The sequence below is a fragment of the Melitaea cinxia genome, chromosome 21, assembly GCF_905220565.1.
Source record: "Melitaea cinxia chromosome 21, ilMelCinx1.1, whole genome shotgun sequence".
NCBI lineage: Eukaryota > Metazoa > Arthropoda > Insecta > Lepidoptera > Nymphalidae > Melitaea > Melitaea cinxia.
In genome coordinates, this window is record NC_059414.1 from 6,769,787 (window position 1) to 6,796,143 (window position 26,357).

General features: G+C 33.4%; 1 protein-coding gene across 1 annotated transcript; it reads right to left on the reverse strand.

Annotated features, from left to right (window-relative positions):
* Positions 1 to 6,456: 6,456 nt before the first annotated feature.
* LOC123664052 (mitochondrial glutamate carrier 1-like) lies at positions 6,457 to 26,356 on the reverse strand. Its single transcript, XM_045598670.1, has 8 exons — positions 26,323 to 26,356; positions 25,582 to 25,642; positions 22,175 to 22,309; positions 20,546 to 20,695; positions 9,385 to 9,518; positions 8,550 to 8,748; positions 7,991 to 8,131; positions 6,457 to 6,636 (listed from the first exon to the last, which is right to left on the reverse strand). The coding sequence occupies exons 2-8, from the start codon at positions 25,623 to 25,625 to the stop codon at positions 6,498 to 6,500; spliced, it is 942 nt and encodes a 313-aa protein (XP_045454626.1). The 5' UTR covers positions 25,626 to 25,642; positions 26,323 to 26,356; the 3' UTR covers positions 6,457 to 6,497.
* Between the last annotated feature and the right edge of the window lies 1 nt (position 26,357).

The following is a 26,357-nucleotide window of genomic DNA, read 5'->3' on the forward strand; positions in this document are numbered from 1 at the left end:
CTCAATTCGACTGTATTTTTTTTTATGTATGTTACATCAGAACTTTTGCCCGGGTGGACCGATTTCAACAATTTTTTTTTATCGAAAGGTGATGTGTGTCAATTGGTCCCATTTAAATTTATTTGAGATCTACTAGATCGTTCAATAAGTCCCGAGACTAACCTGGAAATGGCGCATATATTAAAAACTCTTTTGATTTTTAAAAAGTACTGGTTATCAATACAAGAATATGTGTCAAATTTTTAAAAATGGAACAATAAAATTATTGATTTTGAAACATTTAAGTGACGCTACGGTTGTAATTTCGATACAATGGAAAAAAACGAGTTTCGCGTGTTGATAAAACATTGTTTTTTAATGGGAAAAAATACCGTTGAAGCACAGCAATGGCTTATAAAATGTTATGCAGGATCAGCTCCCTCTAAAGCAACCATTTGTCGGTGGTATGCCGACTTCAAACGCGGTCGCATGGACACCAATGATGGGGAACGCTCAGGTCGTCCAAATGAAGCAGTGACTCAACAAAATATTAACCAAGTCCTCAAAATCGTATTGGAAGATCGGAAGGTAAAAGTGCGAGAGACAGCCGAGATAGTGAAGATTTCAGCTGGTAGTGTTTTCACTATTTTACATAAAAATTTGGCCATGAAAAAGCTTTTTTCTAAGTGGGTGCCGCGTTTGCTTACAACTAATCAAAAGGAACAACGTATCAATGATTCAGAGCGATGTTTGGCGCTGATGAATCATAATAAAAAGGATTTTTTTACGTCGGTATGTAACAATGGATGAAACCTGGATATAACATTTCACTCCGGAATCCAATCGGCAGGCGTGGAGAGCGGCTGGTGAAAGCCGCCCGAAGCGTCCAAAGACTCAGAAATCGGCCGGTAAGGTTATGGCGTCTATATTTTGGGATGCGCATGGAATGCTTTTCATCGAATACCTTGAAAAGGGGCAAAATATAAATAGTGACTATTACATGTGCTTATTGGAGCGATTGAAGTACGAAATTGCGGATAAACGGCCTCACATGAACAAAAAGAAAGTGGTGTTTCACCAGGACAACGCGCCTTGTCACAAGTCCGTGAGAACGATGGCCAAAATTAACGAATTGGGCTTCGAATTGCTTCCTCATCCCCCTTATTCGCCAGACTTGGCCCCCAGCGATTACTGGCTGTTTGCAGACCTCAAAAAAATGCTTCAGGGTAAGAAATTTGACTCAAATAGTGAAGTCATCGCAGCAACGGAGGCTTATTTTGAAGCCAAAGACAAATCGTTCTACACACATGGGATAGAAAAGTTAGAAAAGCGTTGGAGGGGCTGTATCGCTCTTGGAGGAGACATGTTGATGAATAAAAATTAATTTTATAAAAAGACCTTTTTTAGTACTTAGTCTCGGGACTTATTGAACCACGTGTTATCAACTACTTTTCGAGTTGTATCTAATAATGCGTTTTTACTTGACGCTTTTTTCGTCGACCTACGTTGTATTATACCGCATAACTTGCTACTGGATGGATCGATTTTGATAATTCTTTTTTTGTTGGAAAGGGGATATCCCTAGTTTGGTACCATTATAAGGAAACCAGGATCTGATGATGGGATCCCAGAGAAATCGAGGGAAACTCTCGAAAATCTGCAATAACTTTTTACTGGGTGTACCGATTTTGATAATTTTTAATTTAATCGAAAGCTGATGTTTATTATGTGGGCACATATAAATTTTATCGAAATCTGATAACTACTTTTTGAGTAATCTTTGATAACGCGTAGTTACTTGACTTTTTTTTCGTCGATCTACGTTGTATTACTCGTCGATGTAATTGAAGTCTGTTTTTTTTTTCGTTTGCGAGCAAACACAATTATTCTTGTTCAAAAGTTGAGATTTCTTTTCAAAGTACTTTCTTTTTAGTAAAAAAGTTTAAAGAATAGGTAAATGATATATTTTTTTTTCATTAATTTGAATCATTTTGTCTATTTGAGACAATTGTGTGGAAAGTTCAAAAATAACCTAACTTTTTATAAAACTCGTTTAAAACGTTGGCCTTATGGGGCACTATGGAACGGGGCACAGTGGAATACTGTTCTAATGAACCTTAAATAATAAACTATTGTTAATAAGATAATAATTTTGTTTGCAGGCAAACGAAAAAAATTAACTTCAATTATATCGACAAGTAATACAACGTAGGTAGACGAAAAAATAGTCAAGTAAATACGCATTATCAAAGGTCAATCAAAAAGTTGTAATCGGGTTTGGATGAAATTTAAATGTGACTACATGATAAACATCGGCTTTCGATTAAATTAAAAATCATCAAAATCGGCGCACCCAGTAAAAGTTATGCAGATTTTTGAGATCTCATTATAAAATCCTGGTTTCCTTAGCATGGTACTATACCGGGGTTATCTCCTTTCCAACAAAAAAAGAATTATCAAAATCGTTTCATAAACGACAAAGTTATCCCCGATCATAAATAAAAAAAATATAAAATAGGTATATCGAATCGGTTGAATTGAGTAACCTCCTCATTTTTTGAAGTCGGTTAAAAAATTACAAATTTGATTTCGGTTAATTTTTTTCTAAATTACTTTTCATGTATATATCGATTCGATTCGAAATCGATATATAGCCTGCGGTTCCTTGCGTGCGACACAGCACGTCTCTAAAGAGAGTTTCATAACCGTAGGTCAGCTGCGCCGTAGTCGTCGATGAAATTGAAGTCGGTTTTTTTTTCGTTTGCGCGCAAACACAATTATTTTATATTTAAGTTGGCGGGTCAAAGGTTCACGGCCGAAGCTTTAGATTTGAAAAACAAATATCGTCAATTATTCCCCGGGCTCTGGGCCTAAGCCCAGTAAGATTTTATTTAATTTTTTTAGATCCAGCTCTGCCAGCAACATCCCAAATGAATCGGGTTTTATTTGTCAAAAAATATTAATAAATAATTATCGTAGCACCTAGTTTATTTCATAAATCTATTTAGGTAGTAATAAAAAAGAAATACTCAACTTTAACAATTATTTATTGTACATCTATGTCTAAAACATTTTCAATTTAAATTAACAGAAGCTTACGACGCAACTGATACCATGAGATGTTTTAAACATTCATAATATTAACATTTCGTTCCGTATATTTTGGTATATCTAAGAGGGCGTCCATAAATTACGAGAAATGTTTTTTTATTAATTTTCTGTGCCTCCCTCCCCCCTGGTGAGATGTTGTGAGATATTATTCAACCCCCTCCCCCATCCCCCAATCTCACGTAAGATTTTTCAAAATATGGGGTTTCTTACGTAAACGCGTTGGATTGTTATTTTAGAAAGAAAAAAAAATTGCTTCGTGCGTTGACAAACAAATATGGTGGTTTGACAGTCAGTAGATTTAAAACGTCGAAGTATGAATGAAATTATTTTCTTTCGAACGAATTAGTGAATGATCTTAATCGTATTACGATTACGCTTAAGATTAAATCTTAAGCATGTACAATCTGGATTAAATGGACCAAAATAGTATATTTTTTTCTGTTTCAATCAGAAAAAAAAGTATATTTGCTGAGGCCCCCCCCTCTCTCCTACGTAAGATTAGATGAGATTTGACTCGTCCCCCCCCCCCCCCCTCTAAACATCTCACGTATTTTATGAACGCCCCTAACTAAATATTACGCAAGGAAACTCGCCATATGAATTGCATATCTAGTCGAGTCTAATTGACAGTACAAAACTACAAATTATAGAAGCAAGCTTAAGCACGGATTTTTTTATGGCCGTAGCAATGGAAGGGCAGGGAATATAAAAAGACTTTATTTAATATCCTGCATACGAATAACACCAAATGAGATTTAAAAAAACATTTAAAATTTTACTGGAAGAATTATCAAACGCTTTAATTATTTCTATGATGGATAATAATCATATGCACAATTTATGACTAGCTCATATGTTTTTGTCTATAGTTGCTTCCCATAAAAACATAAAGAGATTTCTTAAACATGCAACAACATCGATTTTTATACATAATTTTTTAATATCGATATAGATTAGTATGAGATGACAAAATAATAAAATTGTTCAAGATTAAGACTGCAATAATAAATCACACTATTAAATAATTTATTAAAGAAAAACCGTTGATCAACAAATACATTCTATTTTTTTAATATGTAACAAATTGTGATTTTCTTTTATTTTTAGTATAGCCACATTATTTAGGACAAAACCTTTTTTTTCAATTTCTATTACACAAGACGTGTATAATACGTACATGTTAGTTATTATATGATACAAATTAATATTTGTAATAGTGAACAGACACGTACTAATCGACATTATGAACGAACATTCCAATTGACATCAATAACTATCTAGGAAGTGGAATAACACTTACAATACTTACGATTACATCTCATATAAATATTATTATTGTCAAATCGATAATTGATCATTAAAATCATGAAAGTGATAATACACACAAATATATATTAATTTATCATACAACAATTTTAAAGTAGCGCCACGTCAATAGACTTAAATGTTCTGATTAGTGAACTCTTCCATCTTTTTGTCGTTCTAAACATTTTATTTATCTTTAGGTATAGTGTACACTTATATATTTTTGTTGATTTGTAATATTTTTTTTGCACAATTCAACAAAATATTTTGTATTCTGGTGATGTTTGGATAATCTCTTTTTGTTAGTCATTGTTTCAATCATTTTAACAATCATATTTTACTTGTCAGACACATTTTCACGAGATTTTTTTTTTCGTGTTTCTGTTATAAGTATGTATAATAACATTATAGTACATAGTTTTTTGTTATTAGTAGTAAAAATAAAAATAATAACATAAAAAAATAAATGCACACATCATCAGAAACGAAAGCTAGCTGGGAACTAAAGCGTAAAAACATTTGATTCACCAAAAAATATATATCGGGTGATATATACCAATAATATCAACAAGCAGCAGTACTACTTAAAATTACAATAATGTATCTTTTATTATAATCTTTATTGAACTTTTTATTTAGTGTTACCATATAGGCACAGGCACAGTGTTACAGTAATTACAAGAATTATTATAGGGCTACATCTGCGTAACCTTGGAAAAAGTGATGGATATATATATATAGTGGCCTAATAGTTTACATAGGCTTATAGGGCTTTTAAACGATTGTTTTAATATATTTTGTAACTTTCAAATATACATCTAGTCTAATATATAAAATTCTCGTGTAGCGGTGTTTGTAGTTTAACTCCTCCGAAACGGCTTGAACGATTCTTATGCAATTTTGTGTGCATATCGGGTAGGTCTGAGAATCGAACATCTATTTTTCATCCCCCTAAATGTCAAGGTACAAAATACATAAGGTTTAGGTAGTCCACCCCTAATTTTTTTTAATTTTTAGATAAATTATTTATTTTTTATTTTTTTATGATACAAAATTAAAAAATACATACAACCCTAAATTTTCAACCCTATACGAACAACTCCTACTTTTAAATAGCGTTTAGTGGCAAGAAAAGGTTTGCTGAGTCAGCTAGATAAAATATAATATTATAGTGAGTTGTGAAATAGGTTTATGCTTAGTGGATCAAACAATAATATTTTAATAGATACACTATTGAATTTTAAGCTAAATAATACGTAATTTTAACCTTTCAATATAGCTCTACTGTCACAAAAAGAAATTAATATCAATATACAACAAGCACTATACAATTTGAAATGCTGATGGTCTTTTTTTGACTTGAATTCTTTTTGATGAATTCTTTCTACTTTTTGGACAAATGGACGTTTGCTCTACTTGCCAATTTGGTTACTATTTAATAAAATTATTATTATTCAAAATCGCAATGGAAGAAAATATCATAAAAAATATTAGTTTTCACACATAAAATGAGATTTAATACAAAAATAATATAGAAAACTGCCTACAAAATTCATAAATAAAATAAATAATCATAAGTTAAATATTTGCACAGCACAAATCTTAAAGATTTCTGTTAACATGTAGTCATTTACACGTGACTATGAGAACATTTTTTATAACAAACAGGACTTCACTAATTAAAACTAAACGAATTAAGCTGATTTCAAGATGTACTAAAACATCTTTGTGTTACGTATAACTTTGAGACATGTTAATTTCTAAAACTGTTTGGAGCAACACATTTAAAATATTACAATATTTTTTTCTATTTAAGCACTATTATTTTTATACATAAATTGACCACAGATACAATATTTTCTGTATTATCAATTAATTTTATTTGATTTTTCCAAAAAAAATACTCACTGAATATCTCAAAAACTCAATAATTATAACAAAAATCACAGCATTTGGCCGCCATCCAATGTCTTTTACATAAATTAAAAAAAAAAACGAAGAGCTATGTGCGTCTAAAAAATAATAAATTATTGCTATTTGTGAGTGAAATTAATAAAATAATTAAACGGCGGCAAATAGTTTAATGTCATATTGGTTGTTATTTATTTGATGCCTAAGTAATTTTCTGCTAAGCCTATATAATAAATACTTTGAGCGATACCGAATAGCGGTGCGATTACAATCATTCGACAAGCGCCGCCTTTGAAGAAAGCCGTTGGTCCTTCTTGTGTCAATGTTTTCCTGAAAAAACATAATAAAATTATTATAAACTGTTTTAAATGATAGAGCCTTGGCGTAGTCATCTGTCCTATCTTGCACCAATGCTAGTCATTAATCCAAATAAAGACAGAAAATTATTAATAATATTTTACAAAAAAAATCTGTGTTTGACATTTTTGATCTAATTATATGACGACAAATATTCATCTTGTCCGAAAAAACATGCGGAGAACGTATTTAAAAATAAAGAAAGGTCACGGAATCTGAATCTGATTGATAAACAACTGTCTTCCTAATAAGTCGTTTCGTAACTTGTTTTAATTTTGTTTATACTTAGCCCGTGTAGCAATCTGTGAAAGGTGAACTTAGTGAACTGTGTGACTTTTAAAATAGTTTACAATATAAGTGTACAAATTTAACTTATTGGTGTTTACGGAAACGTGGCTAAATAAAAATATAACTAGTAATGAGTTTAAAAATGATAGACGTTGTTTCGTGTATATCGTGGAACTACAAATTTTACCGGTCTGACGGCGGAGGACTTCTAACAGCTGTTCCCAAGTGGTATAAATATTACAGAGTAAACTCGCGGAAAACGAGTAATGAGGAATAGGTTTATGTAATTTTGGCTGTATAAGACTATCTCAATATGTGGGGGGTTTGTTAGGCCCCACCATTGAACTATGAGAGATTGGGAGTTTCATACAAAATGTGGAAAGAATTATACACAAGAAAAAGCTGATGTTGATATTGAGAGATTTTAAGTTACCAGTAATTAAATGGAACAAAGAAAATGATAGTGGAAATATTTTGATTGCTAGCGACCTCAATACAATTAGTTGACTAATAAATGATTATATATCCTTGACAGGATTAAAATAATATAAAAGTAATGCTAGTAATGCAAGTAATAAGTCGACACCGGAGTCGACAATACGATAATATTAATGAAAACTTAATCCTTAACCGAATATCCATTTAAAAATTGCGATAATATAAATGAAATGATAGATATATTTTGCATAGAATTACGTAAAGTTATAGAGGCAATTATACCAAAAATTTAATCAAGGAGTAAAAACAAAAGAATATCCTGCCTCGGTACTAAAAATTTAATTAGAATATTAGCAGAAGAAAAATTTATATAAAATTTTGTATAAAAATTATTAGAACCCACTTGACAAAATAGAATTTCACCTGCTTAGAAATAATTAAAAATCAAAGCACCCTGTTAAAAAATTATACACATAAAAAAAACAGTCAAATTGAGAACCTCCTCCGCCACCCTAAAGCCGTTTACTAAGAGAAAGAGATTGATTTAAGTTTCCTTAATTTTAAAGGTTTTTATATTATGTATCAGATTATAGAAACTCACGTGACACAATCCAAGATGGAGGAATACTGCCGTTCGTTGGACCCTTTTGTGATGGTCTGCATGCGAGTCTTGACGACGTCTAAGGGATTCACGGCTAGGGCCGCGGTAGAGCCCGCCGCGCAACCGGACATAAAGGACCACCTGGAAGTGATTAATTGGTTGAAAGTTTGATGGGTCGAAAGGTCGATGAGTTGAATAATATTTAAAGCCTAATTGATTTAGTGGTTGAAAGCTTAAAAGGTGGACTGATCAATTTGACAGACCAGACAGTTACTTTTGCTTTCATAATCGACGGATTTTACATTACCGTCTCTTTAATGGTGGGAAGGTTTTAGTATATGATATGTTGGTGATTACTTATAGTTTAAAAAATATAGACGGACAGAGGTCGCTATTCCGCAATGTCGAGTATAAGTAGTATGCGAATACGCTTTAAAAAACTTAATTTATTTGTAATTTGATTTAACATAACAAAATGTATTCATTTCCTTAATCCTTTCCTACCTCAATTAAACACCCTAGGCCCTAGTGTTATATAAATAAATAAGTAAAAAATTACCAGAACGGCGGCGGATCGGCGGGATTTTCTCTCGGTCCGAGGTCGTTGAGCGTCGCGAACAGAGGGAAATAGACAACACTAAACGACACGTCCCTAGCCGCAGTGGCCGTTACTCCCTTGTATAGACCGAATATACCGCGCTCACTCAACAGTCTACGAGTCAACTGCATCGCTGTTATACGTTCGAACTTACGGCCCTCTGCAAAATATACAAAAATAATTAATTTTACACTCTTAATTTTATATAACTAGGTCGGCAAACAAGCGTGTGAGTCACCTGATGGTAAGTAGTTACCGTAACTTATAAACCTACCAGAAGCATCGCAAGCGCGTTGCCGACCCTATTCCCAATTCCCCCCAGGAGCTCTAGTCACCTTAATCACCAACAGGAACTTGTGTTCCTGCTTCACAGCTAAATAATACTGCTTGAAAACAGTATTATTTAGCTGTGATTTTCTGCAATGTCGATGTACTACCACAGTCGGGTTGCTTCATATTTTGGGCAGGAAATTTCCTGCCGAGCCCTACCTCAGTTATGTATCCACTAGTACTACTATCACTACTCATAATGTAAATGTAAGCTATAGCGCTATATCGTATAGTGTAGGTGCGAGACGCAACAGCTCTACGTCAGTTAAAAAGTCGCCGAAAGGTATTCACGAGTGACTTAAACAGTCACTTGTAATTACTTTCGCCATATTACATAAACAAGTTATTTTCATATTAAAATTTTTATATGCATGTAAATGTGACAATGTGATTTTGACCAGGTTATATATATCCAGCTGTGCCCTAACCCTGTGGTAATAAAATCAATAAAAGCTATCAGTCTCACCTGCTTTAGCCTGGGCCGCGACTCTACCCGCGTCCTGCATCTGAATCTTGAGCAACTCCATAGGAGTTGTTATGACGATTTGACAAGCACCGGCCAACGCGCCCGCACACATCTGTCGCACTATTGGTAGTGATCTGTTTTACATAATGATTGCGCACTCAGATTTAGATTTTCAGTTTTAGACGTTACTACGAACACCAGTTTACCTGCAGTTTATAATGAGTATATGTGCTAAATAGATAAACAAAACATATAAATAATATTTTAATTTACATTGGAAGAAATTTTTTAAACCAAAACAAAAAATTTAAAGCAAAACACACCAAACAGTTTACTTATCACAAAAATACCGAAAAAACAAACAAACTTAGGTAGTGCACCCAGTGTTAGCAGTAAATAACAGTATCTACTTATTATTTTGCTCTAATCTCTAGTGTCTTGATAGACATCGCCTTTCTAATGTTATTGGCTTTATCAAATATTAACAACACTTAACCCAATGTCCCTAGTGTTGGCGGAGGAGAAAAAAAATCGGAAGAAAAAACTGGTACTCTTTTCAAAATTTCAAGTCGTTATACAAAAAAAAAAAAAAAACACTTAAATGTGCAACGAAGTTAAAACTTATAGTTTATTTGGGTAGATACAATGATTTAAGATTCCTAAGCACTTGTTGCTATCAATCATATCAATTGAAAGATGATGCAACGTGATTGTATAATAAAATGAAAACTTGACGGGAGTCTATTCTTATGTAAGATTTATTTATACATACATACATACATATAATCACGCCTCTTTCCCGTAGGGGTAGGCAGAGACTACTGCTTTCCACGATTTATTTATACTTGTAATAATACTAATACGAAGGGATTCAAAAGGCAGTGTTCCTTGAGACGGCCTGTATTGTGTGGGTGTTCCTCAGCCTAAAGCCATAACTAGTGGAATGCTTTTTTATGTTCTTAAATATTTTTATTTGACATATTTAAAACTTTAGTTAGTAGGGTAATATAGAAATATATAAAAACTGGGTTTTATTAATATACTGTTAGACCACCACATAGCAACTTTATTAGTACTTCAAAAACTGGTTGTAAAATAATTTTATTCCTATCCTATTTGTCAGATAAGTGCAGGATTTTACATACCTAATCGTTTATCATTCATTAACAAAATTATAACAAGTTAAATAAGTTCTAATTGAATGGATTAAATTAGAATAAATGAAGTTTGAAATATGGTATTATAAAGAGAAAATACGTACCTATGTACATTTTAAAAGATCTCATACTTTATATAGTTACGAAAATTAAAAGCGAGCTTAGAAATACGTATAGTTAGCTACATATAGCGGTTTCACCAATTTATTTTTGACCATCTGGGAATGTCAGGATAAAAAGTAGCCTGTGTTATTCTGGACCTCCATTTATGTACCGAGTATCATTACAATTAGTCCAGCAATTTCTTTGTTACAGAGTAAGCAGCAATCCATTCATCCTCACCAAACTATATATTTTATATTATTAGTATAATTAATTATATGGAAATAGGTTTTGCATTCTTCTTTGCATGAAGTAAAAAAACAACTCAAAAAATCAAAAAAAAAAATTACAACTCTTGTGTCAAATTTTAATTACACACTTTCAGTATTATGTTATATATATCACATTCTATGTACAAAACAATTATAACTGTGAGTATTCGTCACCGAGGTCTTATCAACATTTGAAATTAAGTAATACTCACTTTTTATGTTTTAAAAGTCATTTACCAGAGTATCGTAGGTATAATGAGTATATAATTGTGATATGGATTTTTTTAAATGAATTTCATTTTTCTATTTATATCTAATCTATACCCACAAAAAAAAATCGCCGAAATGTATCTGCGCATAACTTCAGAACGACAGCACCAAATCGTTTTTTTTTTTTTGTTAATTATTGTTAGGACAAGGTTTTATAAGAAATTACAGTTGCATACGTATTATTCAATTAACGAATACCTCTTAAGAACATGAGCCTCATAAAGTAGCCAAAGTAGCCATTCGCGGCACGACAATCATACTGACGAACGTAGTCAACGAACTGTTTACAATGCTGATTGTAACCTTAGAAGTTCCGTTTTTCTTTTTGAGAAAGTTTCGGGGTAAAAAAGCAAAGGCTACAAGTATATTATTTTTATGAATGTTGCGTCTATAAGTATGAAAGGTGTTCTGTTATAACCCTGATTAGTTACCCTTATTCCCTATTGAGCACTCCTATTCTGCCTATTCAGCATTTCTATCCTTTAGCAGGTGTTATTACTTATCCGCCACAGTCAGTCTCATTCCCATCTTCCATCCGCGCTAGACGTGTGCTTTAAAAATTAATTTTGTTTCCTTTTTTAAAAAGACTCTCGCCTTGAGGCTCCTAACATTGGTGGCAGCGGAAAAGGGATCTGAAAGGTCCCAGGAAAAACGTCTCTCCATTTTAAAGTCTAAATAAAATTCAATATTGAATTCATATATCAAAAGTGCGCGAGTTGAACGAGTTCCAAGGACGCTAAAATTGTGTGACAACCCCGATTTTGTGAAGTTTAACCCCTATCATAAATATAAATCATCAGTGTACACCTTATGCAACAAAACGCATGCAACAAGAACCTGTGACCTATCGACGCAATAACTGATAACCGGTCGAAGCAACGCTCGGAAGAAATACGATACGCAAGACGACGCGTGGGACGAACGGAAATGAATCGCATCGCTATCGCTCTAGCTGCATTACTGTAAGTCGAATTCATTTTTGTAATTTGGTCATTGCGAGTCATTTTAATCATCAACTGCTTATAATAATTATTGTTAATTATAATATAAGGACATTTCTGTACATATTATAAAAATAAAAATGGCAACCAGCAGAGCTCCGAGCCCAAAATTAGAAAATCCAGATATATACTTAACAACTGAACAGGACGGTGCTACTTGTACTCCTCCTTTAGAATCACTTCCATCTGGACCTATTACTAGGTCCAAGAAAAAAATTGCTACCGGAACTAAGATAGAATTAGATCTTTCAACTTTATTAAAATTCATAAAACCATACGATGGTTCCAGGGAAACCTTAAACGCGTTTCTGGTAAACTGTAGTAACGCCTATGACCTAGCCACAGAACCCCAAAAAGATATATTATTTAAATATATACTTTGCCAATTACAAGGTAAAGCCCAAGTAGCTTGTTCGATTAAAGAATTTTTAAATTGGCCACAACTCAAAGAATTCTTAAAAACACAATTCAGCGAGCGGAAACATTACGCTCATTTATTGACAGACCTTCAAGAGTGCAAACAGCACCCAAATGAACCTGTTAGCCAGTACGCGTTGAGGGTTGAAACTTGTTTATCGCAACTCCTCACCGAAATATCAATTAGTCACGGTCACAAAAGTAGAGAAATGATAGGGAGAACAGCAGCCATGGAAGAATTGGCACTTCATCATTTTCAAATGGGATTAACACCACGTATCTCAAACATAATCCGGTGCAAATCCCCAAAAACTCTTAATGAGGCTGTTAATATAGCAATTTCAGAGGAAAAAATTCAACAGTTTCTTTACAAAAATTCTCAGTCTAGCGCGAGATTACAAAAACCAAGAATTATTAAATCTAATTTTAATCAAAATTCGAATAACCAACAAAATTATAAATTCAATCGCAACTTTCCAAGCCAATCAATTTCAAAATCACCTAATAATTATTATAATAATCATAATCAAGCCCCGATCAATGGCCCAGAAATATTCTGTAGATACTGCAAGACACCTGGTCACATCCTAGAACAATGTCGCAAACGACAATATAACAATGAACGGTCTAAATTCAATTCAAATAATTCTAGAACACAACACCGTGTTCATTTACTGACTGATAACCCCGATGAGGGTACAAGTCATCCAACAAGTCCAGCTAGTCCCACAGAGGGCTACGACACCGTAGATTTTAACTCAAAAAACGAGTAAATGTCTCGTCCCGGTATCGTGCGGGACCTAGTCGAACACAAACCGATACCCTCATTCATGATACTAACTCTAAATCGAATAATTATAATTACCAATCCCTGACTCCGATACATGGAAGTCAAATTTCTCAAATCCAACATAATTCTAAGCCCGCGTCGTTACATGACCAACAGGCTAATATCATTTCCGAGCCCAATCACAAACCGGATAACCAGCCCCAACCTTATAGTGGCTATAATAATACTAAATCCAATATTTTTGAAATCACTAATGACCCAAGCATTATGCTCCTACCACATGTAATCGTGGAATCCTTAGTATCCGACATTCCTCTTTCCCTACTTGTCGACTCAGGATCTTCTGTAAGCTTAATTAAACATTCATGTCTGCAAAATCATCCTAAACTTATAAAAGAAACTATCCAACTTAAAGGAATCGACTCATCAGGAAATCCTATCCTGACACGAGGTCATTTTCAGTTAAAATTAAAAATAGCTAAATCAAACGTTTCTTATAAATTTCATGTTATTGATAAAATTCATTTACCCTATGATGGCATCATTGGTTCTGACATGCTCAACGCGCTTAATTGTAATATAGATTATAATAAAGATATACTCAAAATCGGGAAGGCGGCGTTAAAATTGCATTTCAATGATCCTGCCTATGTCATCCCTCCTAGAACTGAGCAAATTATCGAATGCTCCGTTTCAAATCCGGAATTAAAGGAAGGATTAGTTCTCGATCAAAAAATCTCCGATTCATTATTAATAGCCAATTGCGTAGTTCGGGTTAAAGAAAATAATAGAATAAATTTATCCGTAGTTAACACTTCCGAGAATGAAATTACCTTAAAGTCTAATTTAAACCTAAAATTGATCCCTATTGAGCCTTACGAATCCAACGGGTATCAATCCGCGACTGTTAACCATATAAATGCTTATTCTAATGCTACTAAACGTACAGAAGAAGTTCTAAAACAGCTTCGCGTCTCTCACCTTAATGAAGAAGAAAAGGGTGCCCTTATGCAACTATGTTCCGATTATTCCGACATTTTCCATTTACCGGGCGAAAACCTAACATATACGAATGCATTAAAACATGATATAAAAACAACCACAGACGTCCCAATTCATACTAAAACTTACCGGTTTCCTGAAGTGCATAAAACTGAAGTCCGTGATCAAATTACTAAAATGTTAGATCAAAATATTATTGAACCATCGAACTCACCCTGGTCTTCCCCAATATGGGTTGTACCCAAAAAGTTAGATGCGTCTAATATCCAAAAATGGAGAGTTGTTATAGATTATAGGAAATTAAACGATATAACAATTGGCGACACTTATCCAATTCCCCAAATTACAGAAATTCTTGATCAATTAGGCCAGAGTACTTACTTCTCCACATTAGACCTCGCATCCGGCTTTCATCAGATCCTGTTAAATGAAGACGACAAATCCAAAACAGCATTCACTGTCCCTGAAGGCCACTTTCAATTTCTCCGTATGCCGTTTGGCTTAAAAAATGCACCCTCAACTTTTCAGAGGTTGATGAATTCTGCTCTCTCCGGACTACAAGGTATACGTTGCTTTATATACCTTGATGACGTCATTTGCTATTCTCACGACATAAGAACACATATACAAAATTTGGAATTGATCTTCCAGAGAATGCGAAAATTTAATCTTAAGTTGCAACCCGACAAGTGCGAGTTCTTACGTCGAGAAGTCGCCTATCTTGGCCATGTCATTTCTGCCGACGGCGTCAGGCCGAACCCAGATAAAATCAAGGCCGTCCTCCAATTCCCCACTCCACAGAATCCTAAGGATATTAAATCGTTTCTCGGACTAGTATCTTACTATAGACGGTTCATACCCGATTTCTCGAAAACCGCTAAACCTTTAACAAGTCTCCTGAAGAAAGATCAGCCTTTTGTTTGGCAAAACCAACAGCAAATGGCATTAGAAACCCTAAAAAATAAACTCATTTCAGCTCCTGTTCTTTGTTACCCTGATTTCACTAAACCTTTTACGGTCACAACGGATGCATCAAACTATGCCCTCGGAGCTGTTCTTTCCCAGGGTCCCTATGGTCAAGAACGGCCAATCGCCTACGCTTCCCGAACTCTAAATAAAAGTGAAAGCAACTACAGCACCACAGAGAAAGAATTACTGGCTATTTTATTCGGATGCAAAACTTTCAGACCGTACCTCTACGGTCAAAGATTTAAAATTGTTACCGATCATCGCCCTTTAAAATGGCTTTTTAATCATAAAGACCCCTCAAGTAAATTACAAAGATGGCGTCTCAAGCTCGAAGAGTTTGACTACGAAATAGTTTATAGGAAGGGCAAGCTTAATTCAGCAGCAGACGCTTTATCTCGCTATCCCGTTAATCCTATATATCCAGAAATCGAGAACCCATTACCATCAAATAGCGATCCAACACTTCTACCAGAACTTTCTATTGGCGATAACGAGCTAAATGAATGGGCCAACGAGAATCCGTTACCATTAGTTAATGACCCTACACCTTTACCAGAACCACCCATGGGCAATAATGACCTTGCTGAATGGGCTGAAGTAACATTTAGCCCTTTAGATGAAAGAAATTTGGATTTCGTACCATTAACTCCTCCTATTGCTATTGAAAAAGCAACCACGCCCATTAAACCGAATCCAAACCCGATTATTGATCCCCAACCGTCGACCAGCTGGCAGGCACCATCTATACCTAATACTTCTAACTCTGAACCAGATTATCAAATACCGGAAATGTTGTCAATACCAACCAACGAAACAAATCTTGAATTAAATCCAGAACCTCAATCTTTAATTACGGAAGAAGCATCTCTTCCCATGGCCGAAAACCTCGGACCTTCTTTAACCCATGAAACCTTACCAATACCTTCAAATGAGGCAGGAAGTTCTGTCGCATCACAAGCATCTCTACACTTACCTGATGAAACATATAACAATTTCTTAAAATCACCTGCGAAATCCTTTAACACACAAATAATAGAACACAATAATAGCCTGCTTAAGAGCACCCAAAAATTGATTATAATACCTACCTCAGTAGACATGGATGAGTCTATGCCCTACGTCCAAGAAATAATTAATAACTGTCCAGAACCTGCCCGCAGCGAATTTTTGAAATTAGAAAGAAGTCCCTTTACCTGCTTACCTTTAGAATATGAAACTAAAACTTACCTCTTCGCGTTTACGAAAGTTCACTATTTCGATGATCATTCATACCCAGATATATTTAAAACCTTAAAATATTTACGAGATGAGATAATGATAACTTATCCAACTGAAAATGACATATGTATATCTGACTTCAAAAATCCCTTTGATAGACATTCCTTCGTAAAAATTTATAACATGTTAGGCTACCTGTTTGATGGAACTAACATTAGAATTCACATATATCATGATCAAATAATATATCCAACCTTAAACGAAATCCCAAAAATCCTTAAGGAGAACCACGACATACCTATTGCCGGTCATCTTGGAACCAACAGGATGCTTAACCGCATTAAAGAGCGATATTTCTGGAAAAACATGCGAACCGACATTGAATCCTATATCAAAAAATGCCAATCTTGTCAATCTAATAAAGCCCTGCGCAAGATAAACCGAGCACCGATGGTTATAACATCTACCTCAACTTCCCCATTCGAAAGATTATCCATAGACATTGTGGGACCTCTTCCTGAATCCGGAACAGCTAAATTAAAATTCATCTTAACTATGCAGGACGACCTAACAAAATTTAGTTTAGCATACCCAATCCGCAGTATCACCGCCGAAGAGACAAGCGAGTGCCTTTTACACTTTGTGTCTCTGTTTGGCATACCTAAACACATACTTACTGATCAAGGGACAAATTTCACTGCAGAGTTATTCCAAACAACGTGCCAATTTCTGAAAATCAAACACTTATTTTCCTCACCATATCATCCACAAACCCAAGGTGCGTTAGAAAGATCGCATTCTACCCTAAAGGAGTACCTCAAATCGTATATAAATGACAACCAGGACAACTGGCCTCGGTATGTTTACACAGCCATGTTAGCATATAATACAGCCGTCCATTCAACTACTCATTACTCCCCATACGAATTATTGTTCGGACATAAACCGCATATTCCAACATCCGTCTACGAGGAATCATCTACAGCTACATACCCCGAATACGTTAGAATGCTACAACATCGCCTAAAATTCACCCGCGACAAAGCATTAGAGTTTATACACAAATCCAAAACGACATCTAAAGAATACTACGACACTCGCACTCGCCCTGTAGAATATAAAGTTGGCGATTACGTTTTACTCAAAAATCATCTAAGGCTACGTAAAGCCTTATCTCCAATATGGAAAGGGCCATTCAAGGTAGTAAAAATACATGGTGACCACACGCTTTCACTACTCATTAACAGACGCCATGTCAAACACCATTATGATGAAGTTAAACACGCTGAAATCGAGGATACATCTCATTCTGGAAAATAAAATATTATAATTAAGACCATTTTACTCTATAACATAATATTTACAAATTTATCTTTCCTTACAGCACGATGGCTAATGCTCTTCAAGAGTATACCCGTCCAATCAAGTCTGGACCAGGCATTTACTTTGATCCAATCGGGAAACTTAAGATTAACGTCGGTCATCTAGATATCGTTACCGCTTACGATATGTCTTATATTGAACCGCATATGGAAAATATTAATTCTATCTTAGGTACGGTACGATTTTTATGTAGTCAGATCCAGATGGAAACAATAACAAACCTAGAATGTCATAACACCTTAGAACCACTAACTGTAAAATACAACGATATTGTATCAGCATATTCCTCTATTTCACATTTAATTGGTAGTAAAAGATTTAAGAGAGCCTGGATAGGTGCCGTAGGAACTTTATCAAAAACTATATTTGGCACTTTGAACGAAGATGACGCAATAAAATATGATAACGCAATACAAAATGTCCAAGATAACGAAAAAAGACTAAGTTCATTGATAAAAGAAAGTATCTTGGTCACAACTACAACCTTGTCCAAATTTAACGATACTCTCCATAAAATAAAAATCAATGAAGCTAGCCTTGATGAAGCCGTTAACAACCTCTCTTTAAAACTTAAAAATATCTCCAAAATTTCTGTTGAATTAAATTACAAATCGAATATAGATTCAATCTTGACTAGTTTAGAAGCATCCTTGCTTACATTGTCGTTTCAAATGGAGGATATAACAAACGCTATCTTGTTCAGCAGTCACAATACTTTGCATCCCGCTATATTACCTCCGAAACAACTATATAAAGAGCTTGTCGACAACTACTTACCAACTAATGTTAAACTACCAATAAGTTTAGAATTAAGGAATATCCATATACTATTAAATGTATCTAGTATAGCTTGCTATAGTCTAAATAATAAGATAATATTTGTATTAAGATTACCATTAGTTTCCCCAAGGGAATACGAATTATTTCATAGTATAGCGTTACCCACTCCACACGATTATGTAAACCCTAATACTTTTAGTCTTATAAGACCTAGTAATAAGTTTATCGCAATGACCAAAGATAAGACAGAATACTGTAATCTGGAATCGCTTACGGATTGCCAAGCAGTTAGCGCAAATGAGTACATCTGCTATATAATGAGTGTTTATCCCACAAGTGCTCATCCGAATTGTGAAAGTGAATTATTGTCAAAAGTGATCAATGTTCTACCCGTGCAGTGCAAAACCGATTTTCTTAGTGGGATATTAGACATTTGGATGCCCATTTCAGACGATAACTGGATATACATACAATCCCAGAACAATAAAGTGTATATGGACTGTATTAATCAGAAAATTTTGGAATTAGATGTAGTCGGTACTGGTGTTTTGAAGGTACCACAAAATTGTGTCGCGTCTTGTAAAACTACAAAATTAGTTCCTAGATTTAGTGGTTTAAGATTAAATATAAGTGTTCCTCGTCCTAATTTTAATTTAATAAAAGATCCTTGTTGTATTTTAGATAAGTTCCAAAATGAGATAAGTAATGAGCCCCCTATTCAACTTCAAAATATTAATTTGGATATCTTTACTTCAGAAACTAGCTTAAGGTTAAAATCTATGTCGAAGGAAGCTGATAAAATCATTAACCAGCACCAAATTATAAAATACGGGACTCACTACTCAATAGCTTTAATGTTAATATTTTCCTTAATTTGTATTTACTGTATGTTCAAAATTTTTATATGTATTAAATCGCAACGTCTTTCCTATCGCTTCCCTAACGTCTCGCAACCAACCCAAGAACAAGACATAACCCCTAATCCCGTTAATCCTGATAGGAATCCCAAATCCTCGGTAGAAGATCCTTCCCCTATTAAACCTGTCAAACTCTCTTCGGGTGAAATTCCTTCACCAAGCATTAGAGTCAAGGTGTGACCTTGTATCTCCTAAACTTCAGGCCCCTGAAGTTTATTCTACCCCGGGGAGGTGTTATAACCCTGATTAGTTACCCTTATTCCCTATTGAGCACTCCTATTCTGCCTATTCAGCATTTCTATCCTTTAGCAGGTGTTATTACTTATCCGCCACAGTCAGTCTCATTCCCATCTTCCATCCGCGCTAGACGTGTGCTTTAAAAATTAATTTTGTTTCCTTTTTTAAAAAGACTCTCGCCTTGAGGCTCCTAACAGTTCGTATAGTGTGTTTTCATATAATATACTTAGTTACGCGTTTAATTGTATGTAAAATTGCTTATGTCTATTGTACACGTCGACTGGGAATCAAATAAATAAACAATATTTACATAGATTGAGAGACACGTCGTATAGTGAAAAAGAAACGCTTTGCGACACCCGCAATCACGAACAAATTTATCTATAAACGACGTTTAGTGCGTGACCTCTTTATTGGTAATTACAATACTAGACTCGGTTATCGCTGTATCATTCGCGTTAAATTTCGATAAGTCAGATTAACTTAGGTTTATAGCAACTAATTTATTCTCAAGTCAGCTGTTGTTATTGAGATCCGATAATAAACTTAACATATCATAGTATCTTTTTTTTTTCTTGTTAATTTGACATTTTTTTTCTAAAATGTTACACCAAAAAAAATCTCGCCATTTAAATATAATACGTACCCATCCGGGAGAGTGAGATGATAGCGAAAGAGATCATTAGCCGCCAGCTTGATTGCCTTCTCCGGAGTAATTAGGATGATGTTGACCGCGGACCCTCGGTACATTCCGAAGTAGCCCTCAGCTCTGTATGTCTGTTTGAAACAGTCCAACCTGCGACAAAGATATAAAATATGATCTAAAGCCGTCGGTTTTTTTATCGAGGTGGAGCACAGCAGGAAATATCCTGGTCAAAATATGGAACAGTCCATATGGAAAGTACTTCAACCAACCAGAAGATGACATCAAAATAATTGTTCTCTCAAGTAGTGTGTAGTTGTTGTGTTCCTGTGGTTGAGTAAGGTGGCCAGAGCTCGGCTATGCTTTAGATTAAGTACAATCGAATAAGGGGGTTTTGAGGGTTGGAGGGCGGGGGGTGGAAGGAGTCCTATACTAGGTAACACTGCCACACTTCGAAACTCCATGGTTACTAAATAACTGTAAAGGCAAAGGTCTAAGACCATACAGCCTTATTTCATGTTATGTTTTTTACTTAAATATATTTTATTTTTATTTATTTACTGTTATATACCAAAAAATTCTATATTTCAGTTCATTTTATATGATAATAAATAGGTAAAAATAAATATATATTTAAGTGATAGACATGACATGAATAAAAAAAAATTGCCCTAACCTATCAACTTCAAAATTAGACCGTTTATAGGCATAATTTCGTTACAAACAAAAATAACCCTACCTTATCTAACTTTAAAATTAGACCTTTATAGGTATACAGTTATTTAGACAAAAATGGTGAATTTATGCTAACATTATGCTCTGGAGCGAAACGATAAGTGGCGCGCCATTTTTTTTAAAGCATCTATTTCTCAGTCGTTAAACATCAGTTGTATCGTTTGTTAAAAAACCGCGTGAAAACGTTAAATTAACGTGTGAAGTGTTAAAATCATCTGCGAAATGGGAAAATAACATGTGAAAGCTACGGAACAGAGCATGAGTACCGTAAGTTGTATCGTTTGTTCATCTTGGAGTGGAGATCATTTTTACGTACTCCTGTTTGAAAATAACTTGTGAAAATAACGTATGAAATGTGAAAATAACGTGTGAAAGCTGCGAAATTCTTTTTCTAATATCAAAAATTTAACCATGGATATCTCCATAACCATGGGGTTTCAAAGTGTGGCAGTGGTACCGGGGGTAGCGTCCTCCACCCTCTCTCCCCCTTCCCCTCACAATCCCGAAATTCGATCGTTCTTAATCTAAAGCTTTACCCAGAGCTCCTGGAGAGGGTTGGGGGTAGGGTCAGCAACACGCTTGGGATGCTTCCGATGTTGCAGGATTATATAGGCTAAGGTAACCTCATACCATCAGGTGGGCCAGGCTGTTCAGTTGTTTGCTGACCTTGTCGTATATAAAAGAAAAAAAAATACTTAATAGCCACCGTTAGTCGTGGTAGCGAAATTATAATATACTAACCCGCAGTAAAGTAACATCTTGACGTCTTTAAGACGTCAACTATTTTAAATAATTCCATATGGAGATAGCCTTTGCCCAGCAGTGGGACATTTAAACATAAAGCAATTCAATAGAATCATATCAAAATAACATACTCAAATGACAGTAATTATTTACATATTTTTATACTGTCGTTCGCCATTGGGTCCTACGGTCTGATTCTGCAAACGTGTCTTCACCAAGTCCAAAGGAAACACGACAGACACACCGATAATTCCAGCGATGCCCCCATTTATAATTTTTGGCAGTAAGCTGAAAAAATTTATAATGATATATAGATAAATTTACAGTAGGTATATTTGTATTATTATATCGATTATAATATGACAGCTAGACATATCGCAAATCACAAAGATTTAAAACTTATCAAATTGCTATAATTTTATTTGGGTACTGATCCCACCCTATCGTAGCGTGACGTTTTACAACTACAAGTTTATGTAATTAAGTGTTATGGCTTGGAACTGAAATGGTGATAAAGTGGATTTATTTTGATTCTTCTTTTACACAGAGAAAGAGGCCTATGCCGGATGAGTGGATGATGGTGTGAGAGGTTACAGGCTGAGTCGTGGATTTGACTAGTTTTGAAAAGTACGTTCTGTATTTTATTATCAATGGATACATGACGCAATGAATTTATATTAGAAACGGGATATAATATTATAGCTATAACGATTTTAAAAAAATAACAACAGCTTGCAAGTAGCCTTAACCAGCAAATCTCAAAAAGAATTTATCAATACACTGATAAGATTCTTTTTTTAAATACCTACTATTAATTATCAGGTTAGTAGGTTGTTTTATTAACATCAATGATTAAGAGCTACCTATACCCGTTTGGTGTGAATATTTACATTTATATAAATATATTTTTCTGTTTTCTTTCCGAGTGTCTTTGGTCAGCATTACGTGTTTGTTTGGTTTTAAGAATTATTTTATCATTTTCTTGGATAATAGTGATAAATTATGAAACGTTATTAGCTTCCATTACAAAAAAACAATAATACTACTTAAAAATAACATACCTACCTATTTACAAGAGTACTCGTATGAACAAAGATCACGAGACTTTTTGCTCATAAATGCAGTGTATTTGTGAAGTTTGGAAAAATTCCAAAAATTCAGAAAACTAAAGTGTCGTAGGTATAGCTTTTTTCACAATACTTTAGACAATCTAAGATTCTGCTGCAAAATCATTACGTTCATCACATATTGATAACAAGCGGTCAAAAATTGCCCGCAAATACTTTTAATTAAATTATTTACTTAATTTCTAAAAAAAATCATTCACTTCTTTGATTAAATGAAATATTCACATCACAGCATGTAGAAAATTTAAAAATACCATGGGCGTTGAAGCCCTTTCTTAGTAGCCAGGTGTAAGCACGTAATAATTTTTTTTACGTTCATGAGGTGTATTTCTGCTTTTTTATATCAAGTTAAAGCTTAATTTGTTATTGTTAGGATGGTATACCACTGCCTGTGAGAAAATTGCCGCAAATAAGAGTTGCTATCGATTAAAAATGTTGGTATCAACGATATCATCAAGAGAAGTGAAAGAAAGCTATCGCGCATCTCGATCGGTATCGGGTTCTCAAACTAAGAATTACATCAGACAAGTCATAATAATATTCTAACGATAAGTAATAATTCGGTGGTTCCTTAGGATAAAATTAATCATGAAACCTTTGATCTAGCTTTTGCCAGCAATTTTGTTGGCATATAAATTTTCATGTTAATTAATATATTATCAAAAGAAATACCTACATTATCCTAATTTTTGCAACCTATTTCAGCGATACGTATTGGTCGTAGCGTAATGTTATAGGGGGTTAATGGACGACCCCTAACAAGGAATTAACAAATTTATAGTAATATCTTTTCACATACGGCCTTGTATACACGCCATTAGAAGCTAGCATTAGTCACTGAACAAAAGTTTAATTCAATAAGTATTTAATATATAAGTAAATTCAACACATCTAACCATTATATTTACAATAAATTTCAATCTAGATAGCACCTAACATCTATAAATATTTGAATTGAAGCACACAAGAGAAAGATAAAAAAACAATAACATTATCTCATTGAAATTTAATACACTTGATTCTTACATGTAGGCTATTAATCACTTCTCTTCATGTAACAAAAGCCAGTTATATAATAATTAAATACAGAATTACAGAGTATTATTTTAAGAACAGTAACAGGAACAATAGTTAACAAAGTTTAACTAAAATAAATAGGAAATTGAACTCTATGTTTTAATACACAAGTATCAATTTATTATATTAATTGAAACAGCCTATTTACTAGAAGCTTGTCAATTACAATATTGAATTGTTACACATAAACTACTGTATTCATTATGAAGAGTAAAATACTTGGTTTTGTATAATATAATAATTACAGTATTTTACTGTATATTATAAATATTTTATACTGATATTTGACTACGACTTTTCTTATCAAGTTAATCGTCAATGAAAGAAAATTTTTAGATATAAATTAGGTTTACGTTATAGTGTTATACTTTATAGCACAGTCAATTTTATTTTTTATATAAAAATGACTGAAGAAAACTAAACAACAAAAAGTAAAGTATTAGTAATAATAAATATAATATATAAGAGCTTTTGTGTCACTGCGTTTGTGGTCGCACATAAGTCGTACACATCCTCCAAAATGGCTAAACTGATTTTTATTATAATTTTGTGTCCATGATAATATGTGGTAAAGTATATTTCATACTGCTAGATAATTAGGATATCTGTACCCAAAATGTTTGCCAACAGGAATTTAGTAACATAAAAATAATATGTGCAAATATAACTAATTATAAATCTTAATATAGCATTACATTTAGACTACAACAATTGGTCCCTTAGAATATATGCATTGCAGTTCAAACATTTTTTTGTAAAACTGGTTTTTGTTAATACTACAGAGACAATGGTGGGGAGCACTAGATAAGTTGTAAATGTATATGAGACTGTATTCGTTACAGTTTATAGATGAAAATAGATTGAAAATCAAAAGAATTTAAAAATTCAGAATATGAAAATATATCTATACAAATACATAAAACTGAAGTGTTCTTTTTGTTACATTAAAATAAACGCTTTTTAATAAATGCATAGAATGTATACATGGTACATATACCAAAATAATATTTTCTACAATTTTTTCTGTCTGTCGGTTTGTTCCAGCTAATATCTGAAACGGCTGGATGATTTTGACGGGACTTTCACTAGCAGATAGCTGATGTAATAAGTAACTTGGGTTAATTTTATTTTAGAAATTTATTTATTTTATAGCTCTGCGAATTGAACAATAACTTTTTTGTTAAATTCCATGCGGACAAGTCTGAGCCCAGCTAGTTGTATTATATATTTGTATGTATGTATCATATATCACCTACTTATCCTATCCTATCCTTACCTATCATCAACTTTTAATACTTTTAATTAGTTTTTAAATGGTATAATTTCACATGCATAGAATATCAGCTTAATACTTACTTAAACTGTTGTGGGGGTGGTTGGTTGGTTTTAGAGCCACTCATGCTTATTTATTAATTACCTGCATGATAAATAAAAAATATATGAACAAAAATAATTAAAAACAATTTAGTTTTATATTTTATTTTACATTTAAAAATATTCTTACTAGAAATTTAGGCCTTGCAATTTATTTTACAATTTAATTAAAGAGATGGGCACATTAGTTGTTTAAAAAAACAGAAAGTACAAAAATGAAATAGTGTTTAGTATTATAAAATAAAAATAAAATCATTTTTTACTCTAATTTGTTATACGAGATACTATTCCTTTAATTATTTTATTTTAATATATTTTTGGGGACACAAAAATTATGAAACACTCAAAATATACCTAGGATTATCCTTAAAACAAGATATTATCCACATTATACATTAACTCTATTTACTACAAAAAAGAAATAGTAATTATGATGAAAACAATGTTATCATTTGATACAACAATTATTATTGATCTTTGGATACCTAACGTGATATATTTTAACTACTGAATGAGTCGAGATTATAAGTAGTACCTTTGCCGTTTGTTTTAAGTCACAAAATTCATTATTTCATTTAATAAATTTTAATGTAATAATAAACAAAACCTTCAATAGTTTTTTGAAATTTTAAAATATAAATAAAATTATTGCATAAAAAAGAAATTTTAAGAACTAATGTTTTTTCATTTTTACGTAACATTGGTAAAAAAGGACGTACATACCTCTTCTTAATTATTTTATACACAATTTAAAAAAC